This window comes from Bombina bombina, chromosome 11, assembly GCF_027579735.1.
Source record: "Bombina bombina isolate aBomBom1 chromosome 11, aBomBom1.pri, whole genome shotgun sequence".
NCBI lineage: Eukaryota > Metazoa > Chordata > Amphibia > Anura > Bombinatoridae > Bombina > Bombina bombina.
Genome location: NC_069509.1, coordinates 60,366,494 through 60,386,249, shown reverse-complemented (window position 1 = coordinate 60,386,249; position 19,756 = coordinate 60,366,494). Strand labels below are relative to the sequence as shown.

At 35.8% G+C, this 19,756-nt stretch overlaps 1 protein-coding gene across 4 annotated transcripts in view; it reads right to left on the bottom strand.

Moving 5' to 3' along the window:
- The window catches only part of TSC2 (TSC complex subunit 2), a 213,609-nt gene extending 193,902 nt beyond the window's left edge, over positions 1 to 19,707 (bottom strand). For all 4 annotated transcript variants that reach the window (XM_053694513.1, XM_053694514.1, XM_053694515.1 and 1 more), the window contains exons 1-3: positions 19,647 to 19,707; positions 18,047 to 18,198; positions 11,461 to 11,547 (exon numbers count right to left, since the gene is read on the bottom strand). In XM_053694513.1, coding sequence (XP_053550488.1) covers positions 11,461 to 11,547; positions 18,047 to 18,181 — 222 coding nt within the window. In that variant the 5' untranslated portion in view covers positions 18,182 to 18,198; positions 19,647 to 19,707. The remainder of the gene's footprint in view (positions 1 to 11,460; positions 11,548 to 18,046; positions 18,199 to 19,646) is intronic.
- Between the last annotated feature and the right edge of the window lie 49 nt (positions 19,708 to 19,756).

Sequence of the window (19,756 nt, the reverse complement as noted above, 5' to 3'; positions counted from 1 at the left end):
GCAGCAATGCACTACTGGGGGATAGATGAACACACTTGGTGAGCCAATGACAAGAGGCATTTATGTGCAGCCCACAATCGGCTGCTAGCTCTCAGTAGAGCATTAATGCTTGTGAGCCTACCTAGGTATGCTTTTCATTATAGCAGAAGTAAACTGAAACGTCTCTTAAAACTGCATGCTCTTTATCAACCATGATTAAGGGACACTGAACCCACATTTTTTATTTTGTGATTCAGATAAAGAATGCAATTTTAAGAAACTAACTTTCTAGTTTAATCCTATTATTTTTTCTTCATTCTCTTGCTATCTTTATTTGAAAAAGAAGGCATCTAAGCTAAGAAGCCAGACATTGGACAACACTTGTTTATTGGTGGGTGAATTTATCCACCAATCAGCAAGAACAACCCAGGTTGTTCACCAAAAATGGGTCGGCATCTAAACTTACATTCTTGCTTTTCAAATAAAGATACCAAGAGAATTAAGAAAATTTGATAATAGGAGTAAATTAGAAAGTTGCTTAAAATTGCCTGCTCTATCTAAATTATGAAATAAAAAAATGTGGGTTCAGTGTCCCTTTAGTTTAATGTTGATGTACTTTTAACTGCATTTAAAAGGGATAGTAAATATTTTTTTAATTTGCTGGATGTAGAGAAAAAAAAAGGTTGAAAAAGAAAACAAATGTTACCGTTCTTTATTTTTTTTTAACAGAAAAGCCCATTTGTATAACCCTAATTTTTGTTTTCATAATTCCCACCAATAAAGCTTTAAGAATAGTTGTGGTCACCCAGTAAGCAATCGGCCCACAGGGTTACGTTGTGCGCATGCATTTCACGTTAGTTATAGTATTGGTTTAAATCACTGGTTTTCAAACCTGTCCTCGAGCCTCCCCCACAGGCCAGGTTTTCTGGATTACCTTGGGTAAGAGCAGGTAAAATAACCATGGTTACTAATCAGCTGATTATTTCACCTGTGATCCAGTTCAGATATCCTCAAAATCTGGCCTGTTGGGGAGGTCTGAGGACAGGTTTGAAAACCAGTGGTTTAAATAGATGATACTTTTTAAATATAAAAAACATAGCGTACTGCCTCTCCTTTAAAGATAGGTCAGACTGTCTGATATTACTGTCTCTTTAAATTCAAAGGAACACAAAACCCCAAAAAAGTATTTCATAATTCAGGCATAACATGTTATTTTAAACAGCTTTTCATTTTACTTCTGTTATCTAATTTGCTTCATTCTCTTAGTATACTTCATTGAAAAGCATACCTAGGTATGCTCAGTAGTCGCAATGCATTACTACTGATTGGCGGCTGCACATAAATGCCTATTTTCCTTGGTTCACAGATGTGTTCATCTAGATCCCAGTAGTGCGTTGCTACTCATTCAATAAAGTATATCAAGAGAACTAAGCAAATTTGATAATAGAAGTAAATTGGAAAGTTGTTTTAAATCACGTGCTCTACCTGAATCATGAAATAATTATCTTGGGTTTTTATGTCCCTTTTATGTATTTACCATAGGAAGTTTCCACTAGTTAATTAGTTAAAGAAAAATGCACCAGAAGCTTTTTATTAGGGATAGACCGATTATCAGAGCGGACGATTATTAGGGCCGATATTTGGAATTTGTGAAATAATCGGTGTCGGTCAGAAACTTAAAGGGCCACTGTAAGTAAATATTTTCTATGCCTGTTACTAACTAACTACCCCAAATACGCTTTTTATCAATAGCATTTCATTAACATATCTCTACCGTATATCAGAAATCTTGTCTGCAAATTTAATTGTTTTCCAAACCCACTCCGTGGGTATCCTTTGCTCTGTACCAATCCGTTTACAATACCTAGGTTTCAAAATGGCGATTTAAACACAAAGTTATTGGTTTAAGTATTTTGAACACGCAGTGCTGAAAATAGTGGGCAGGATAACGTGACATCATCGGCGAATAAAAGATATAACTTTTAGAACGTTATGAAACTTCGTTTTGGAGAAAATATAGGTCAGTAGGTTTTAATTAATGTTTATTAACTTTAATATGTTAGTTGTTTAGCTTAAAAATTATAACAGAAAGTAATCCTTTAACGATATTGCCGATATGGAGCGAATCAAAAGTAATTTAGCTCTGTGTACTTCAGGTAAACTATGCAGTTTTAAGTGACACAAATAATCTATGTTTGTTAATGCAAGTCCATTTACAGGCCTGCCATTGAGGGGTATGGTAGTTGGTAGCTGAGCTCCCAGGAACACCTGGGCTTGGATTCCGTTATCAGATATAGTGATGCACTACATCTTGGTTTTGCAGCCTGATAGCACATATAAGCTGGACAACGCATAGCATCTAATAATAAATAGCACTGATAAAAGAGTCCAAGCTCAGGAACTACCATACCCCCAATAGCAGGCCTGTAGATGGACTTGCATAAACAAACATATGTGATTTGTCAAAAGGAAAATGTGATCTTTAAGTGGCACTTAAAGCTACAGAGTTTCCCTAAAGTACACAGAGCTAAATTACTTTTGATTTGCTCATAGGGGTCAGCAATACATAAAATCAATCTGCTTGCTAATTGCTTTCAGAAATAGAACATTTTTTTATTGCATTCTGATCAATTTTAAACATTTGCAAAACATTTCACTATAGCTGCTATATTTGACGATTTTTTTAATTTAAATATTTTATTTTACCCTTTGATGGGCATAAAAAAAAACATTAAAAAAAATGATAGCTCAGGAACATCAACTAAATGTCCACAACAACAAACCTTGAGTAGAAAGCTATGCAGTATAGGAGACTAGTATCAATATTCTCTAGAGGTGGATAACAATGCTCTGACCATTAGGTGACTCTGTTACACATGTATAAAACTGCCTATTAGTGACATAATAAAGAAACATATAGTCCACTCCTCAGTGCCAGGGAAGGTATTTGCAATCTAGTAAATATATGAGCATATTAAAAATTAAAGCAAATAAATAAACCTAGCACTGATATTCCAGCATATCCTTTATTTCCATGTCAAGTGGCAGTATATATATATATATATATATATATATATATTTTAACTTTACTTTTATCCCTTATCTGTAAAGTGTACAAAGTGAGCGTGTTTTTAGTGAAGTGGCAGCAATATATGAAAAAAAACTGAACATGCTGAAATGTTATGCTTTCTGCACTATATTGTTCTACTTAACTGGGAGTATTGAAGAAATTGTGTAGTGTCTAGCTTTGCAGTAGTGACTTAAATTTAATTTTATATAAGTGTACAGTTTAAAAGGTATTTATACCATTGTCCTATGTTTTTTGAAGCCATTAAATAAGTTAATTTTCAAGCACTTTATTTTTCCCAGTTGCTTACTTTTAAATATTTTTAAAATTGTAATAAACATGTTCAGTTTATATCAGATTTGTGTAGAAATTGATTTTTCCAAACTTTAAAATGTACAGAATATCGGCCCCTGTTATCGGTTATCGGCCTGAAAGGCGGCCAATAATGTATCTAAGCCTCTGCAGACTGACCCCTTATTTCAGTTCTTTTGACAGGTAACGCGTGAGCACAATGTCATCTATATGTCGCACATGAACTAACGCCCTCTAGTTGTGAATAAATGTCAATATGCATTCAGATAAGAGGCTGCCTTCAAGGGCTTCGAAATTTGCATTTGAGCCTCCTAGGTTTAGCTTTCAACTAAGAATACCAAGAGAACAAAGTAAAATTGATGATAAAAGTAAATTTGAAAGTTGTTTAAAATTATATGTCCTATCTGAATGAATCGTGTATATGTATATATATATATATATATATATATATATATATATATATATATATATATATATATATATATATATATATATATATATATATATACACACACAAGGGAAAAAAAACAAAATAGTACAAAATACTGTGTAGTAAAAGTTTTTAACAGAACAAAAAGGTTTTTGTTCAAAATGAACATCTGTTGAAGCTCCTAAGTCCAAATGCCCACAAAGTACATCCGGCTACTGTCTAAAGTATCATTTTTCCAGTGCACTTGTGTATTGAAAGGCAGATCTAACGCCTGAATCTACATGCCGAATGCTCTGAGTTTGCACTGTACACTTGTCAGTCATCTAGGATGGGAAAAAAGTGCCCAAACATTCTGACATCTTCATCATTAAATATGGCAAAATGCTAAAAGCAAATCTCAGGAAGTAATTCATAGCCCAGCTTAAAATCTTCTCCAAATTATCAAACTCAGCAGCCTCTGACTTGGCCAAAATCTACGTCTTTAAACCATTAAACAGACATTCAGATGTAAATAGTTCTCTATTTAGTTAGGACATTTGCAAATAAATGTCTCTTTCTAACAAGTTTACTACCTAGGGTGACCATATTGCCGCTTTAAAAAGGGACACAAATTAAAAATACATATGTCAGGGTTCTAATACTACACATTTCTTTAAACAGCCCTTTTTAAAGCGGCAATATGGTCACCCTATTACTACCTGCAAAGAGGGTAAAAATAAAGTGAAAGTTCAGAGCATGTGCACCTCCAGATGAGGATACAGCTGTTGAACCAATCAGCAAGCGCTACCCAGGTGCTGAACCAAAAATGGGCCGGCTCCTAAGCTTACATTCCTGCTACTAAGAGAACAAAGAAAATTTGATAATAGGAGTACATTAGAAAGTTGCTTAAAATTGCTGCTCTATCTAAATCATGATAGAAAAAAAATTGGGTTTTCATATTCCTTTAATAGAAATCATTGCAATATGTATTCTTTGTCTATTTAAATTGATTTTACCTTTTTTTTCTTTTACACTACATTTGTGCTTCCTATCACAGCCCTAAAAGGAGGAGGAGCCTTTGCAGGAAGGTTTATCTTAGCCTGATGTCATAAAACTTGTAGACTAGTGAACAGATAGATAACAGAGAGACAGATTTGCTCATGCCCAGAACTGACAGAATAAAAACCTTTGAAGGATTTGAAAATCCTCTGCTCTTAAAACACTGGGGGGCTACACTGAGAATTTCTAAGTGCTAATTGTGCAAGAAAACAAGTAAATTATTTGCTCTTTTTACACAATCTTTTTATTTTTATATTTACTTTGTTTTAAAATATTTGTTTCCAAGGGAGCATTGTTTAATATCCCTTTAAGCTCTGACACTATGGAGCTGTAATTGTTTACTGCGAGGTGTATGAAGTCTTCTATTCTTTAGCCTTCATGGTACGTGCATTCAGTTTAAAATATAATCTCTTTATGTGTCGGGACTTCTAAGTAATTCTTAATGCTACATGTAAATAGCTTATACTAAGGCTAAAAGGCCCTCGTGTACACAACCTGAGTATTAACCCCTCATACTATTTATACACTTTGCAACCAAACATAAACCTTCAGATTATGATCATAGGGAAAATAACTCACCATACTCCCAATATTGCTATGCAACTCCACGTCTGTGCTTAAAGGGACAGAGATGTGTAAAAAAGAAAATGTAATGTGATAGAACATTTTATAATTGCACTGTTTGCAGAGAATCTTTGCAGAGGTAAAACACATAGGTAAAGTCAGCTGCAGAGCAGCAATGCCCTACTGGGAGCTAGATAAACACATCTGGTGAGTCAATGACAAGAGGTATATTTCTGTAGCTACCAGGCCGACCTTTGGGCAATGAAAGCAAGGCATCAGCGCCGAGACATGCACTTTGGGGGACCCCACATTGTCATCAAGAGCAGGTTGAGCTGGGGGAAGGGCGACAATTGCCCCACAGAGGTGATTTCCTTAAGTGGTACAAGCACATTAAGTGCAGTAACTGGTAAACAGCTCACATTATTTTATTTTTTACCCCACAAGGCAACTGTCCTATCCCCTTTTAGCAGCAGTAACATGGTACACCTGTCTATACAACCCATTAATTAAAGGGACACAAGTCCGAATTAAACTTTCATGAGTCAGATAGGGCATGACATTTTAAACAACTTTCCAATTTACTTTTATCATCAAATTTGATTTGTTCTCTTGGTATTCTTTGTTAAAAGCTAAACCTAAGTAGGCTCATATACTAATTTCTAAGCGGTTGAAATGTCTTTAGAATTTTGACAGTTACACACTGCTAGTTCCTGTGTGTCATATAGATCACACCCATGGAGTTACCTAGGAGCCAGCCCTGATTGGCTAAAATGCAAGTCTGTCAAAAGAACTGAAACTGCAGAGGCTTAGATACAAGGTAATCACAGAGATAAAAAGTATATAATATAATTGTGTTGGTTATGCAAATCTGGGTGATGGGTAATAAAAGGATTATCTATCTTTTTAAACAAAAATAGTTTTCAAGTAGACTGTTCCTTTAAGCCTGACAGTGTTTCATTGCCCATCTGGGTTCCATTGCCCATGTCTGCCAGGGAGAGTAGCTTATGCACAGTAGACATAGTCGAGTTGGTTGGGGTACAGAATGTTGGATTTTGCAATGTTCACATCACCTTTCTTCTTATCCATTTTGGGGCCATACCTATCTCTACCAGGTAAGAAAATAAGCAGGTATTGAATAATATGGGGCTAACTAAATCACCAATCCAAAGGTAGAGGATGTTTGAAGCAGTCTTGTTAGGGCAGATGTAACAGTTTATCCGTTTTCTATAGGGACGTGACAATGTAAGGAAATGTAGAAAAAGATGAAAGAAACCTCCGGAAGGTAAACTAAAAGCACCTTTATTGTAAGTCCATTTAAAAACACACACATTGCAGCAATTTGGCTGTAGGTAGTGGCCATGAGATCCGCCGACTCGTTTCGGCTAACGAGCCATAGTCATAGGAAATGGGTTTGGCTAGATAGTCGATACACTTTGTATGCTTTCAGATTAGCTAAATCATTTTAATGTTTCACTACCAATTCCAGTTTTATAATATTTAAAGGGATATTAAAATGTTCTCCTCTAATGCAGTGTTTTTCAACCAGTGTGCCGTGGCACACTAGTGTGCCGTGAGAGATCCTCAGGTGTGCCACGGCAGACTGACAACAGTGTGACATATTTTTTAAACTTTGCTTGTTTTTTACTCCCAGTGCAGGGGTAGTTTGTAGGATGCATGGCATAACAGCACAATACATACAGTATGTGTGTGTTTGTGTGTATGTGTATATATATATGCTGTATTAGGCTACAATGTGTGATTTTTTTAAAATTTTGGGATGGTGGTGTGCCACAGGATTTTTTAATGTAAAAAAGTGTGCCACGGCAAAAAAAAGGTTAAAAATCACTGCTCTAATGTGTTTCCAAAAACCCACTTTTCCTACTGGAGTGTGTTAATTGTTTGCATATAGCCCATTTACTTTTGTTATTTGAAATAGCTGCTTTTGATGGTTAAAACTGCCACCTACTGTGAAGAATTGAATACTGCAGTATTCTTTATACCAAAAAAAAACAAAAACGTTTAAACAAGAAATAACAGCAGTAACCAACTTCCCAGAATTTGTGTACAATAAGCTGTAACCTGTTGTCTGCAGACATTAATGCTCAACATTGAATCTCTTCATAAAACGATTTAATTAAAGGGACACTAAACCCAAAATTCTTCTTTCATGATTCAGGTAGAGAATACAATTTTTAACAAAAAATTTCAGTTTACTTCTATTATCTAATTTGCTTTATTCTTTGGATATGCTTTTTTAAGAAAGAGCAATGCACATGGGGGAGCCAATCACATGGTGCAGCCACCAATCAGCAGCTACTGAGCCTATCTAGATATGCTTTTCAGAAAAGAATGTCAAGAGAATAAAGCAAATTAGATAATAGAAGTAAATTAGAAAGTAGTTTAAAATTGCATGCTTTTTCTAAATCATGAAAGAAAAAAATTGTGTTTCATGTCCCTTTAAGGAAAATAAAACAGCACTGCAATATAAATTACTTCCTTTAATTGCTTTGAATTTCAAATAAGTAAAAAAAAAGTCTGACAAATGTTAAAGCTTTCTTTCATTTCCCTGCCCCCTGTATCATGTAACAACTATTTTAATTACATGTTCTATCCGAATCATGAAAGTTTAAAAAGGGTTATAAAACTTTCCATGAATATATATTTCAAAACTATTGCATATGATATATTACAAGTAATCCACTCACTTAATATCCAAAAAGAAGCTTCTTTATATTAAAAAAATACTTTGATATATTTCTAATTTTTGTATTACCAGCGACACGCTAGGCTCTCTCCCACCCACCCCAACTAGGAGATTAATCTCTGCCACTGTCCCTTGTTTACGTAGCTTTTCTATAGCTAGGTAACTGTACTACAATATTGACATTATCGGTAAAGGTGTCAAAAACAGAAATTTCAAACAACAAAATAAATGTAAACAATGTATTTGTAAGTACTTGAATATACTCTAGCAGGTAAAATGAATCATTGGGAATACATTAAAGGGGGGGATATTTTACAGTAAAATGTCCCTTTAATTGCTGATACATGTTACAAGTTTAATGTCCCTTTAAAAGACTGTAGAGCAAAAAAAAAAATCAATTTGGGAAATGAATTTTGAGAGCAGAGATGGAAATTTTTATAAGTACCCAACCACTTCTATTGTGCGTCCTTATACTGAACAGGCGTCATCATGTCATATTACAATCAGATCCAGTTCGTACAGCTGATGTAATGACAGAACTAAGCAAAAACAAACCCCTCAAACTGATTCTAATGACTGTCAGGTCCTTCATACTTTGTTCTCACACAATCACTATGTTCTTTATACATTTTGTCCTCAGTGTGGCCTAAAACTGCCTCCCTACAAGCAACAGCACGTCTAGAATAGATGCATTATGGAGAAGAACAATCCTCTGACCCCAGTCACAAGGGCTTCTTTTAACTTTTTTGATCTAAAGCCAGTTTTTGAAAATAAACCCCAGTAACCCAACGTATAAGCTAAAACCTATGTGATGTGATCTGTAGGAACAAAGGGGTAAAACGGGAAAATAAATAAAGATATAGTGTAGAATTCTGTGAGACAGGCAGACATCTGCAAGGTTCTGTAGCTCAGACAAAAGACCAAGCCTTGTGTCTTTGTGATGTGTTTTCAGGGCAAACAGAATACTGTAGGTATGATTTTCTTCAAAATGTTCTCTTTGAAATATGTTATATATATATATATTTTTTTTATCAATTTTGCTGAAGCTAATCAGAGATATCTTACTAAAGAAAGGAAAAACGAATGTAGCTAGATAAGGGTCAAAGTTCATTGATTGAGGTGGTTTATTGGACGAGGGTCCATTCTTTGAAGATAGAGGTTTTTATTCATTCAATGACTGCAATCAGCTTGTAGGAAATGTCAGTGAAGTGATGAATGTGCTTAACCCCTTAACTGCTAAACCATTTCCACTTCTATGCTGAGCTGTTTTGGAGTTTCTAGATGCTGTCGGCATTTAAGCCCTACTGTAGATTTGGAGGCGAGTTTTGACGTGAACTGTCAAGTTCACTTGGTTTTAAACAGGCACCAGAAGGTCAGTAGTGGCTTATGGGACATAAATTAAATCTTCAAAGGCACAATACACATCCCTGCCAGCTCTGTGAGCTAGGATACTGGTGCATGGTCCCTTACAGCATATGTGCGTATGACGCTGAAAAGAAGTATTGATTTTTGCTAGAAGCATTTTTGCTGATAGAAGTTTATTGTAAAAATGCTTCTATTGAAAACTGAAATGCACCCATGCACATTTTAAATTTGACCTCTCTTTCCCTTTAACTACAAGATAAACAAAATTCAAGAAGTTTTTTAGGGGTCTGTCCTTAGACTGCAAAACAAAATGTCAGTTTTAAATGCTTTCAAAGCATTTATTCTGCATACCGTGAATATTTTCTGATGCCAATTAAATACAATAGAATTGCATTATTAACAAAGGCATAAGGAATAAATAATGCAATAAGTGTCTTGATTTCAAATGAGCATTGTTTTCTGACAAGATTCAACATTTCATCCATTTCCCTGCCCCTTATATCATGTGACAGCCAACAACAAATCACAGACTCATGTCTGTATACCCTGTGAACTCTTGCAGATGATCAGTAGGATCTGGTGCCTCAGAGTGCAAATAAAACTGTGTACAATTTAATAATGGAAGTAAATTGGATTTTCTTTATTTTAACTGCGTTAGGTGTGCTCAACCTTGGCACTACAAAGGTTTTAGAACTACATTTCCCATGATGCTTAGTCAGCTTAAAGCGTAAGAGCATCTTGGGAAATGCTGGCTGATTATCATGTGAATTATAGTACCAAAACCTCCAAGGTTGAGCACTTCTGCATGAATCATGAAATACTAATTTTAAAGGGACATAAACCCCAACATTTGTCATTATTCAGATAGAACATACAATTTTAAACAACTTTACGATTTACTTCTGTTATCTGTTGTTTAATTTTCTTGTTATCCGTTTTTGAAGAAACAGCACTACTGGGAGCTAGATGAACACATTGGGTGAGCCAGTGGCAAGAGGCTTATATGTGCAGCTACCAATCAGTGGCTAGCTCCTGAGCCTACCTAGGTATGATTTTCAATAAAGGATATCAAGAGAAAAAAGCAATTTAGACAACAGAAATACATTGGAAAGTTGTTTAAAAACTTAATAAGAAAGTTTTATTTTAAAGTGCCATAAAACATTTTGAGTTATGTGCATATTATAAAAGGGTCAACTGAGGTTAAACAATGTGTGGAAAAAAAGTGTGTAGAAATAAAAGCTTATAAGTATTTTAATAAAATTTCCAAAAATCTGCAAAATTACTTACACTTTAGTGTTGCCAAGTGAAGCTTGCTCCACCCCCCCTTATCAGTGTCCTAGTCCAAACTTTTTGGTATCATAACAAAGTGTGCATGTGAGGATAACTACTTATGCAAGTAAGGGGGGGTTGAGGAGGGACAACAGGTACTGCTATTGTTTGTTACCAAGAGGCTTGCTAATTTCCATGAGGAAAATGTCACATGCTTTGTGAAAGCTTCAGCATTATACTGTGCACTGCTTTAGTCAGGTGCCATGTGACTCTGCCCCCTACCATGCACGTGCACAAGTGCATTCTGAAGAAGCTATGGCCTGGATAGCACCTCCCATATATGGAAATGCCCAGATGGGAACTTGATGCAAACAAAACTATGCCTGAATTAAAGGGGTTAATGGGGGTTAAAAAAGAAACCGTTTTTAGGTAAGCTTTGGCTGCATTATATATTTAGAAACTTATGTTAGTTCATACTGTTTTATGTCCCTTTAACTTTACTGTCCCTCTAAAGTTCCTTTTTAAGATGTGCAGTTGTATCAGCTCTAAGCAAAAGGTCCCTAAAACCTATGGTACTCTGATGACATTATTATATAAATGTATTCCAACAATACAAGGACAGCCCCAGAGCATCAGAACATAGTTTATTTATTAAATTGAAGAACAATTAAAGTAGCCAACCGGATTACAATAAAAAACAAATGATAGCCTGATATCAGTTTTATCACTCACCTCCTCAAACTTTTTCGTTTTTGCCAGCTCACAGACTTGGTTTATTGCGCGTATCCGGATGTGAAGAGCATTCTCTGAACTCAGCTCCTATTTGGAAAATATAAGAATAAAAATATAATTAAAGGGATATTATACAGTAGAAGATTGTAGTATAAAATATGATATAAATGTTTTTAAAACAAATTAACATCATTTTTACTACAATTATTTATCAATAGCCAAACCCCACCCACCATTTGACTTATTTGAAGGAGCCAATCGGGGCTTTAGTCTGCAGACAACAAGGCTACCTCTAGCTATAATGTTTGTATAGAGTGCATTGTTTTGCAGTTATCTAATAAAGCCAATTTGGGATATATATATATGTAGGAGGGTTAGCCTTGAAAGGTCAGTAGGGTGCACTTTAAGTTCTGGGAATTAGAAATGGGTTGGTTTTCTGAGCTAAATTACATGAAAAGGGGGCAAAATAAATAATGAAAAGACATTGCAAAGTTGTTACATTACACATAACTAAACATTTTATATAAAAATATGAAAAGGTGTTTACTGTCCCTTTAAATACCACATTTAATTTTCCATAAAATGTTTAATTATGTATAGCAAACAACCTTTGCCATGTACCTTAAAGAATAACTTTCCCTTTTTTCTTTTAACTTCAATTTGAAATTGTTCTTTCCAGTGCCTAGGGGACACTACCCTGCAACATGCTACACAGTGCAGTAGCTCATTTGCAACTGCCCCACATTAACCACAGCAAAAGGAAATAAACATTCAAGAGACTTTTCAAGGTAATTGTTCGTGAACTTAAAATAATGCAAATGTTACAAATAAAACAACAGTATTAAAACTTGTCTTGTGTGCCTGAAAAATGTGAAGAAAATTTTGGTTAAAATTTAATAGGGACACAAAACCCCAAATATTTCTTTCATGATTCAGATAGAATACAATTTAAAACAACCATCCAGTTTACTTATATTATTTAATTTGCTTCATTCTCTTGGTATCCTTTCATGAAGAATTGGTAATGCACTACAGAAGCTAGCTGAATACATTGGGTCGGCCAATAGCATGAGGTATATATGAGCAGCCACCAATCAGCAGCTACTGAGCCTACCTAGGTATCCATTTCAACAAAGGGTACTAAGAGAACAAAACAAATTAGATCACAGAAATAAATTGGAAAGTGGTTTAAAATCACATGTTCTATCTGAATCATGAAATAAAAAAATTGGGTTTCATGTTACTTTAAATTAAAACTAATACCTCAGTATTAGGCGTGTATTTCTTATTAAAGGGACAGTCAAGTCCAAAAAAAAACTTTCATGATTCAGATAGGGCATGTAATTTTAAACAATTTTCCAATTTACTTTTATCACCAATTTTGCTTTGTTCTCTTGGTATTCTTAGTTGAAAGCTAAATTTAGGAGGTTCATATGCTAATTTCTTAGACCTTGCAGACTGCCTCTAATCTGAATGCATTTTGACCACTAGAGGGCATTAGTTCATGTGTTTTATATAGATAACATTGAGCTCATGCACGTGAAGTTACCCTGGAGTGAGCACTGATTGGCTAAAATGCAAGTCTGTCAAAAGAACTGAAATAAGGGGGCAGTTTGCAGAGGCTTAGATACAAGGTAATCACAGAGGTAAAAAGTATATTAATATAACTGTGTTGGTTCTGCAAAACTGGGGAATGGGTAATAAAGGGATTATCTATCTTTTTAAACAATAAAAATTCTGGTGTTGACTGTGCCTTTAAGAAATTAAAATTAAACAATAATTAAAAGACTGCATAATTAAATAAAAAATGCATACCTTAAAGGGACATCCTAGAGTAAATTAAAATGCTCTTTTTTTAGGATATTTTTTTTTATATATTTATTTTTCTTTATTGAATTTCTGACAAACACAAATTTTAACTAAAGAAGAAAACATCAATAATAAAAAAGGTAAGCTTGTTGCATTACTCTGCACTTAAAGGGATACTAACCCCTCATTTTTTCTTTCATGATTCAGATAGAGCATGCAATTTTAAGCAACTTTCTAATTTACTCCTATTATCAATTTTTCTTTGTTCTCATGTTATCTTGATTTGAAAAAGCAGTAATAAAAGGTTAGGAGCCGGCCCATTTTTTAGTTCAGCACCTTGGTAGAGCTGCTGATTGGTTTGCTACATTTAGCCACAAATCAGCAAGTGCTACCCATGTGCTGAACTAAAAATGGTCCGGCTCTAAAGCTTACAGTACTGCTTTTTCAAATCAAGATAGCATGAGAACAAAGAAAAATTGATAATAGGAGTACATTAGAAAGGTGCTTAAAATCTCATGCTCTATCTGAATCATGAAATAAAAAAAATTGGGTTTAGTGTCCCTTTAAAGAAAGAAGTAAAAATATAATGCTACTTCATGTTGCAGCCAATTATCACAAAGAGTCCTGTCAAGACCCACAAAAAAGTTCAGAGTATTGAAGGAATAATCGTGACACTGTAGGTATTTCCTTTCTCCATTTATAGGTTTTGCTTTATGACAAGCTAGGTAACAAAACAATCCTAAAAATGAAAAGCTGTACCAGTAATGGTAATGTTTATTCCTGTTCAATTATAAAAATGTAGCACTTCAAAAGGAATAACTCTTTTAGATGGAAAGATAAGTAAAGAGAGACTAAGGGCTCGCTTTATCAAGCCTTCTCCTCCCTTCGACTGCAGCATCTCACGATTCATCAAGTCTTCTCCTCCCTTCGACTGCAGCGTCTCACGATTTATCAAGCAGCTTCCTACACTCTTCTCCGCATTTTAGGTGGAGTGAAAGCTCAGGCCCACGCATGATTGGTTGTGTGCGGGCACGGGGCGTGTTTGCACGCAAGTGCAAAATAGTGCACATGTGCAATGTTAAATTCGGGCAGCGGTTTGCTACCCACCAGAGGAGAGCTGGGGCGGACAGGGGCGAATATGTACGCCCCTGTCCGTCCTTGATTGATAAATCGAGCCCTAAAAGGGGGAGGGAGAGGAAGAAAACTGAAACTGGTGAAAGGAAAGAGAATGTAGACAACAAACTAAGAGGGAAAAGAAAAAAATGGGTGGGTGAACCAACCAATCCCAGGCCACTAGGATCAGGAAGAGAGGCTATAATCTATAACTCTACTGCTAACCTTCTACTTTATTATCTGCTAGATTACATGGCTCCTACCAGTCTGTCTGAATAGGACTTAATGTCGTGGTCCAAAGGTAGTTGCCCTCTCCTAAAATATGTGTATTCTTCTAGGGAAAGAAGGTCTGCTGTAAGTTGGGTCTATTCTGTGAGATAGGGAGTCTGTGTGGATTTCCATTTATTTTGCAATAAGAGACCTAGCACAATTGAGGCCTATCTGTAGAAGACTACGTCAGATTTTACAGAATTTTTTAGGTTTGTGGTTCAGGAAGGACAATTAGAGGGGACAGTACAAAGGTGTCACTCATAACGCTCTTAAAGGCAGACATCACCCCTTTCAAAAAAGGAGTTATAATCTTGCATTGCCACCATATATGGGACATTGTGCCACTCAAGTCACAATCCTCTCCAGCAGGTATGATTTGCATTAGGATAGTTTAAGACGAACCTGTGTGAGGTACCAGCATAATAACAATTTGTGGTTCAACTCTAGAATTTGAGGGGAGGAGGAGGAGGATTTGCGGATGTTGAGAAATATTTTCCGCCAATTCGGAGTAGTCAACAATATTCCTAATTCTGACTGTCAATATAAGCTTTTAACCCATAAGATTAACATCTGAGGCTCCTCAAAAAGTTTCCTAGCTATGGACAGTGTACCAGAAGGAAGCGTATTCAGGAGACATAGACGTTCAGAATTAGAGGGGTTTCTAAAGAGGTCCTTCCCATGAGGGGGGATGCTTATTAAATGAAGTAGTTGCACATACTTTAACCACAAAATGAACAAGCCCCCAGCAATTTCTTGTAGCCCTGATCTTTGTTTTAACCTACCTCCCACCTCCACAAATTTATGAATGGGGCTTTATTTCTAATTCCGCCCACATAGAACCTAACAGGTTCAAGAACTCCATTATAAGAAATGGGGGACATAAGTGACAGATTTTTTTTCTGACAATTTTAAAAGTTATGCCTTTTTCCACTCCCCCTGTACCATGTGACAGCCATCAGCCAATCACAAATGCATATACGTACCATGTGACAGCCATCAGCCATTCACAAATGCATACACACTTATTCTTGCACATGCTCAGTAGGAGCTGGTGACTCAAAAAGTTTAAATATAAAAAGACTGTGCACATTTAGTTAATGGAAGTAAATTGAAAAGTTGTTTAAAATGGCATGCTGTATCTGACTAATGAAAGTTTCATTTTGATTGAGTGTCCCTTTAATGTGTGCCAAATGTCTTGGATTACATGTACGGGAAATTGTTCCTTGCCATTTATTTTTGTATTTGAAATAGCTGTTTTTGTTCATTAAAGCCATCGCCTGTTGTTCTCAAGGATAAATAAAATGGGCTGAGCCTATGGGTAAAGCAGACCTGCTAATGTTATCCATGTCTAAACGTAGGTATTTAAATGATTATTATAGCTTGGCATAACGATCTATTTCAGATACAATAAAATAATCGCTCTCCTATGGCTCACTGGGAGATTAATTAGTGCTATTGTCTCCTGTTTACATAGCTTTATTAAACAGAATACATTAGGTGGTGGTTTTTACAGACAAAAACAGCTATTTCAAATAACAAAATAAAGGCAAAAGAGCTGTTTGACAATTAAATAAATACATTAAATACATAAAGTGGAGAAAATGTAACAATGTCCCTTTAAAGTGAGTGTAAATTTTCCAAATATTCAAGGCTCCTAATACTCCCATTACACATGCTGACTTAAACCGCCAACTTTTTTAAAAATATATATAAATTATTTATAATATATTTGATATACAAACTTCGCTCCGTTTTGAGGCTCAACTCCTTCCATCCGGCTCTTCCTTGTTTTGCAGAATGTGACGTCCTACCCGCTCTATGCATACCTCTGAAGCGTGCACCCGTGGAGCTCTTAATTTGCGCATGCGTGAAAAACTTTGTGACTTAATCTGCGCATGTGTTTCCAAATACTTAATGTGCGCAATCGTGGACGCACAACGCTTCTGAATATCGGGATTATTTGCAAACGCTTGCGCAGAAGCAGTGCATGACGTTGCAAAAATGGGGTTAAACATCCCGGGGGGGGCGAAAGCAGATTGGCGATCGCGACTGTCAATCAATTCAGAAAAGAGGGACAAAATGGCGGGCGGAGGAATCGCGGCTCAGAAAATTAGGTAAAAAAGGTATATATTTGGATTTAGAAGGAAAACAAAAAAAATAAAAAGATGAATTAAAGTCCACCTTATTTGTTGCGCTTGATAATATGAGGATAAGCGATACTGATGACTTTACATGCACTTTAACCCTTTCATGACCGGGTTAAAAAGATTACATCGGAACAGCGTTCCGATGTAGACAAATTGAAATCACACGATTGTGCAAAAGATTGCGAGATTTCAATTATGGGATTGGGTCTGGGGAGCGTCCCTGAGACGCTAGGAATGCCCTCCAGACCGCGATCAAATCCTGCAAGCCTAGTAGGCTTAAGGACAGCCGTTTGCGATGACGTTGTATTCAGTCATAACGGCTTTAAAGCCCAGTGTCGTTGTGACGGAATACAACGGTATAACGGCATTAAATGGTTAAATAAAGATTTTTGTTTCTTTGTTTTTTTAATTTAGACAAAATAAAATATATGAAAATATTGTCCCTTAAAGGGACATTATACACTAGATTTTTCTTTGCATAAATGTTTTGTATATGATCCATTTATAAAGTCCATACAGTTTTTTTTTTTTTTTAAATGTATAGTTTTGCTTATTTTTAAATAACATTGCTCTGATTTTCAGCCTCCTAACCAAGCCCCAAAGTTTTAGGAGAATACCGATGTATACCTACTCCAGCTTGCTTCTGTTTATGTAAAGGGTCTTTTCATATGCAGAGGAAGGGGGGAGTGTCTGCTATTTGCCACTTGCAGTGGGTGTTCCAATAACCTTTTAAACAGAGTTAAACTGAAAGCTTCTAAGTAAGTTTTTAAATGGTTTTATACTAGATTTTTATATCAGTAGCTGTGCATATTATTATTTATAGTAGTGTCTATTACATGCAGTTATATGAAAACCGGTGTATACTGTCCCTTTGAAATGGTCATTTATACCATGCATACACATTTCACCAAACATTTCCCCAAATGCTTCCCGGACAGGAAGGTGAAGGGGACTTGTCAGCTGTGGGCCACTAGTGTTTTGTGGGCGGAACCCATTGCATGAGGGGTGGGGCTACAAATGTGTCATATGAGAAATTGGGTTGGGAGGAGTCAGGGAGTGTTGCTGGGTGGTCCTTGACCTGGAAACTGGGACATCTGACCTCATGGTGAAAGCTACCATGCAGGCACCCCCCCCAACCCATGCCAATGGCGTAATATCAGTGACAGTTGGGAGGTATCTATACAGTATAAGAAATCTCATATAACCTTGTTGGTACTGCAGTTGTATACAGACAATAAGTAAATTACCTTTAGTAACTCCGCTGTAATTATGTATTCCGGATGCTTCCACTCAGACTGTTTGGAATTAACACGAGAAGGTCCCAACCCCAATAACTTTTGAAACTTCTCCTTCAATCCATCTTTGCCCATTTGCTTGGACATTGTTACAATAAGGGACCCTATATGGATGGATACAAATAACACAGATGAGAAACTAACATTACAAGGTCACTGTAAAATATTAATACAAACATATTAAGATAGATAGATATAGACATTCGATAGATGCTTGTATGTACACATGCAGGTTTATACGTAAACAAACACGTAGCTCTATATATAGACATATATGTACACATGAAGGTTTAATGTAAACATGTGTGTATATATATATATATATATATATATACACACACACACTTATGTACACATGCAGGCTTATAAGTAAACACATGCATATATATATTGAAAATATTGGTACGATCTGAAGACAGGGCTAACACCCCCGAAACGTTACTGTGTGTGAATAAACTTTGTTTTATTAGGATGTTGAAGACCAGGTGAGTGCTTTCAATTGGTGCTGGCTATTGTTTACTTAAAGGGACATTAAACACTAAATACACGCTAGATAGAATGATGCATTCAAAGAAAAGATTAGTCCATGACTAACATGTAGATGTATTTTTTAAAGTTTCATTAGTTGTTTAAAAAGTGACAAAATAAGTGTAAAGTTTTAGTGTCTATAAAACACTGGGGGCTGCCATGTTGTAACTTGTGTTACCTTCTCTGCTGTGGCCAATTAGAGACAGTTATAAATAGGTCACTAGAGTGTGCAGCCAATGGTTGTGCTGGATTTAACAGTGTTCTGCACTTCCATTTCTAACAGGAACTGAACAGCTCACAATTTCAGAATGGAATTACAGGCAAAGAGGACAAAATAAATAATTAAAGTATATTGCAGAGTTGTTTTATTATATACAATTTATCATTTTATATTACCATCTCAAAGTGTTTAATGTCCCTTTAAATGCACCCTGGGCAGCTGTGTTGTTAAAAGTGAGTGCGGAGCCCTACGTGGGATATATATATATATATATATATATATATACACATACATACATACACACACATACATAAATACTTATGTACACATGCATGCTTATATGTAAACAAATGCATTTCTATATATACACATGTATATAAACATGCAAGCTTATATGTAAACACACATGATAGATAGATAGATAGATAGATAGATAGATAGATAGATAGATTTACATGTAAACACATGCAGCTCTATATATAGACATAGATGCACACACATTTAAATGTATACACATACAGTTCTCTATAGACACAAGGACATACAGCTATATATACACAGAAGATAATATTTACAAGTAATTATAAAGACAAATACATTTGGATACAGCATACTTTTCTCTACACATTCCCTCTATATGTGATATACTGTGTAGCTATACTACTGAGATAACACTGAGTACCTAAACAACAGCAAACTACTAAAGTTGCGAATCTCACAAGTGCTTATCACTGCTTTACATAACACAAGCTCAGAGCCCTGTGTTCCGACCCTGCTGCCTAACACTCCCCAGGTTACCCCTACCTCCAGCCGGACAGTCCCACAACCCAAGGTCTCGGCTTCTGGGCCTGTAAATCCCGCCCACTTCACAATGACCACGCCCACAAACCTTTCAAAAGAACGAACCCGGAAGT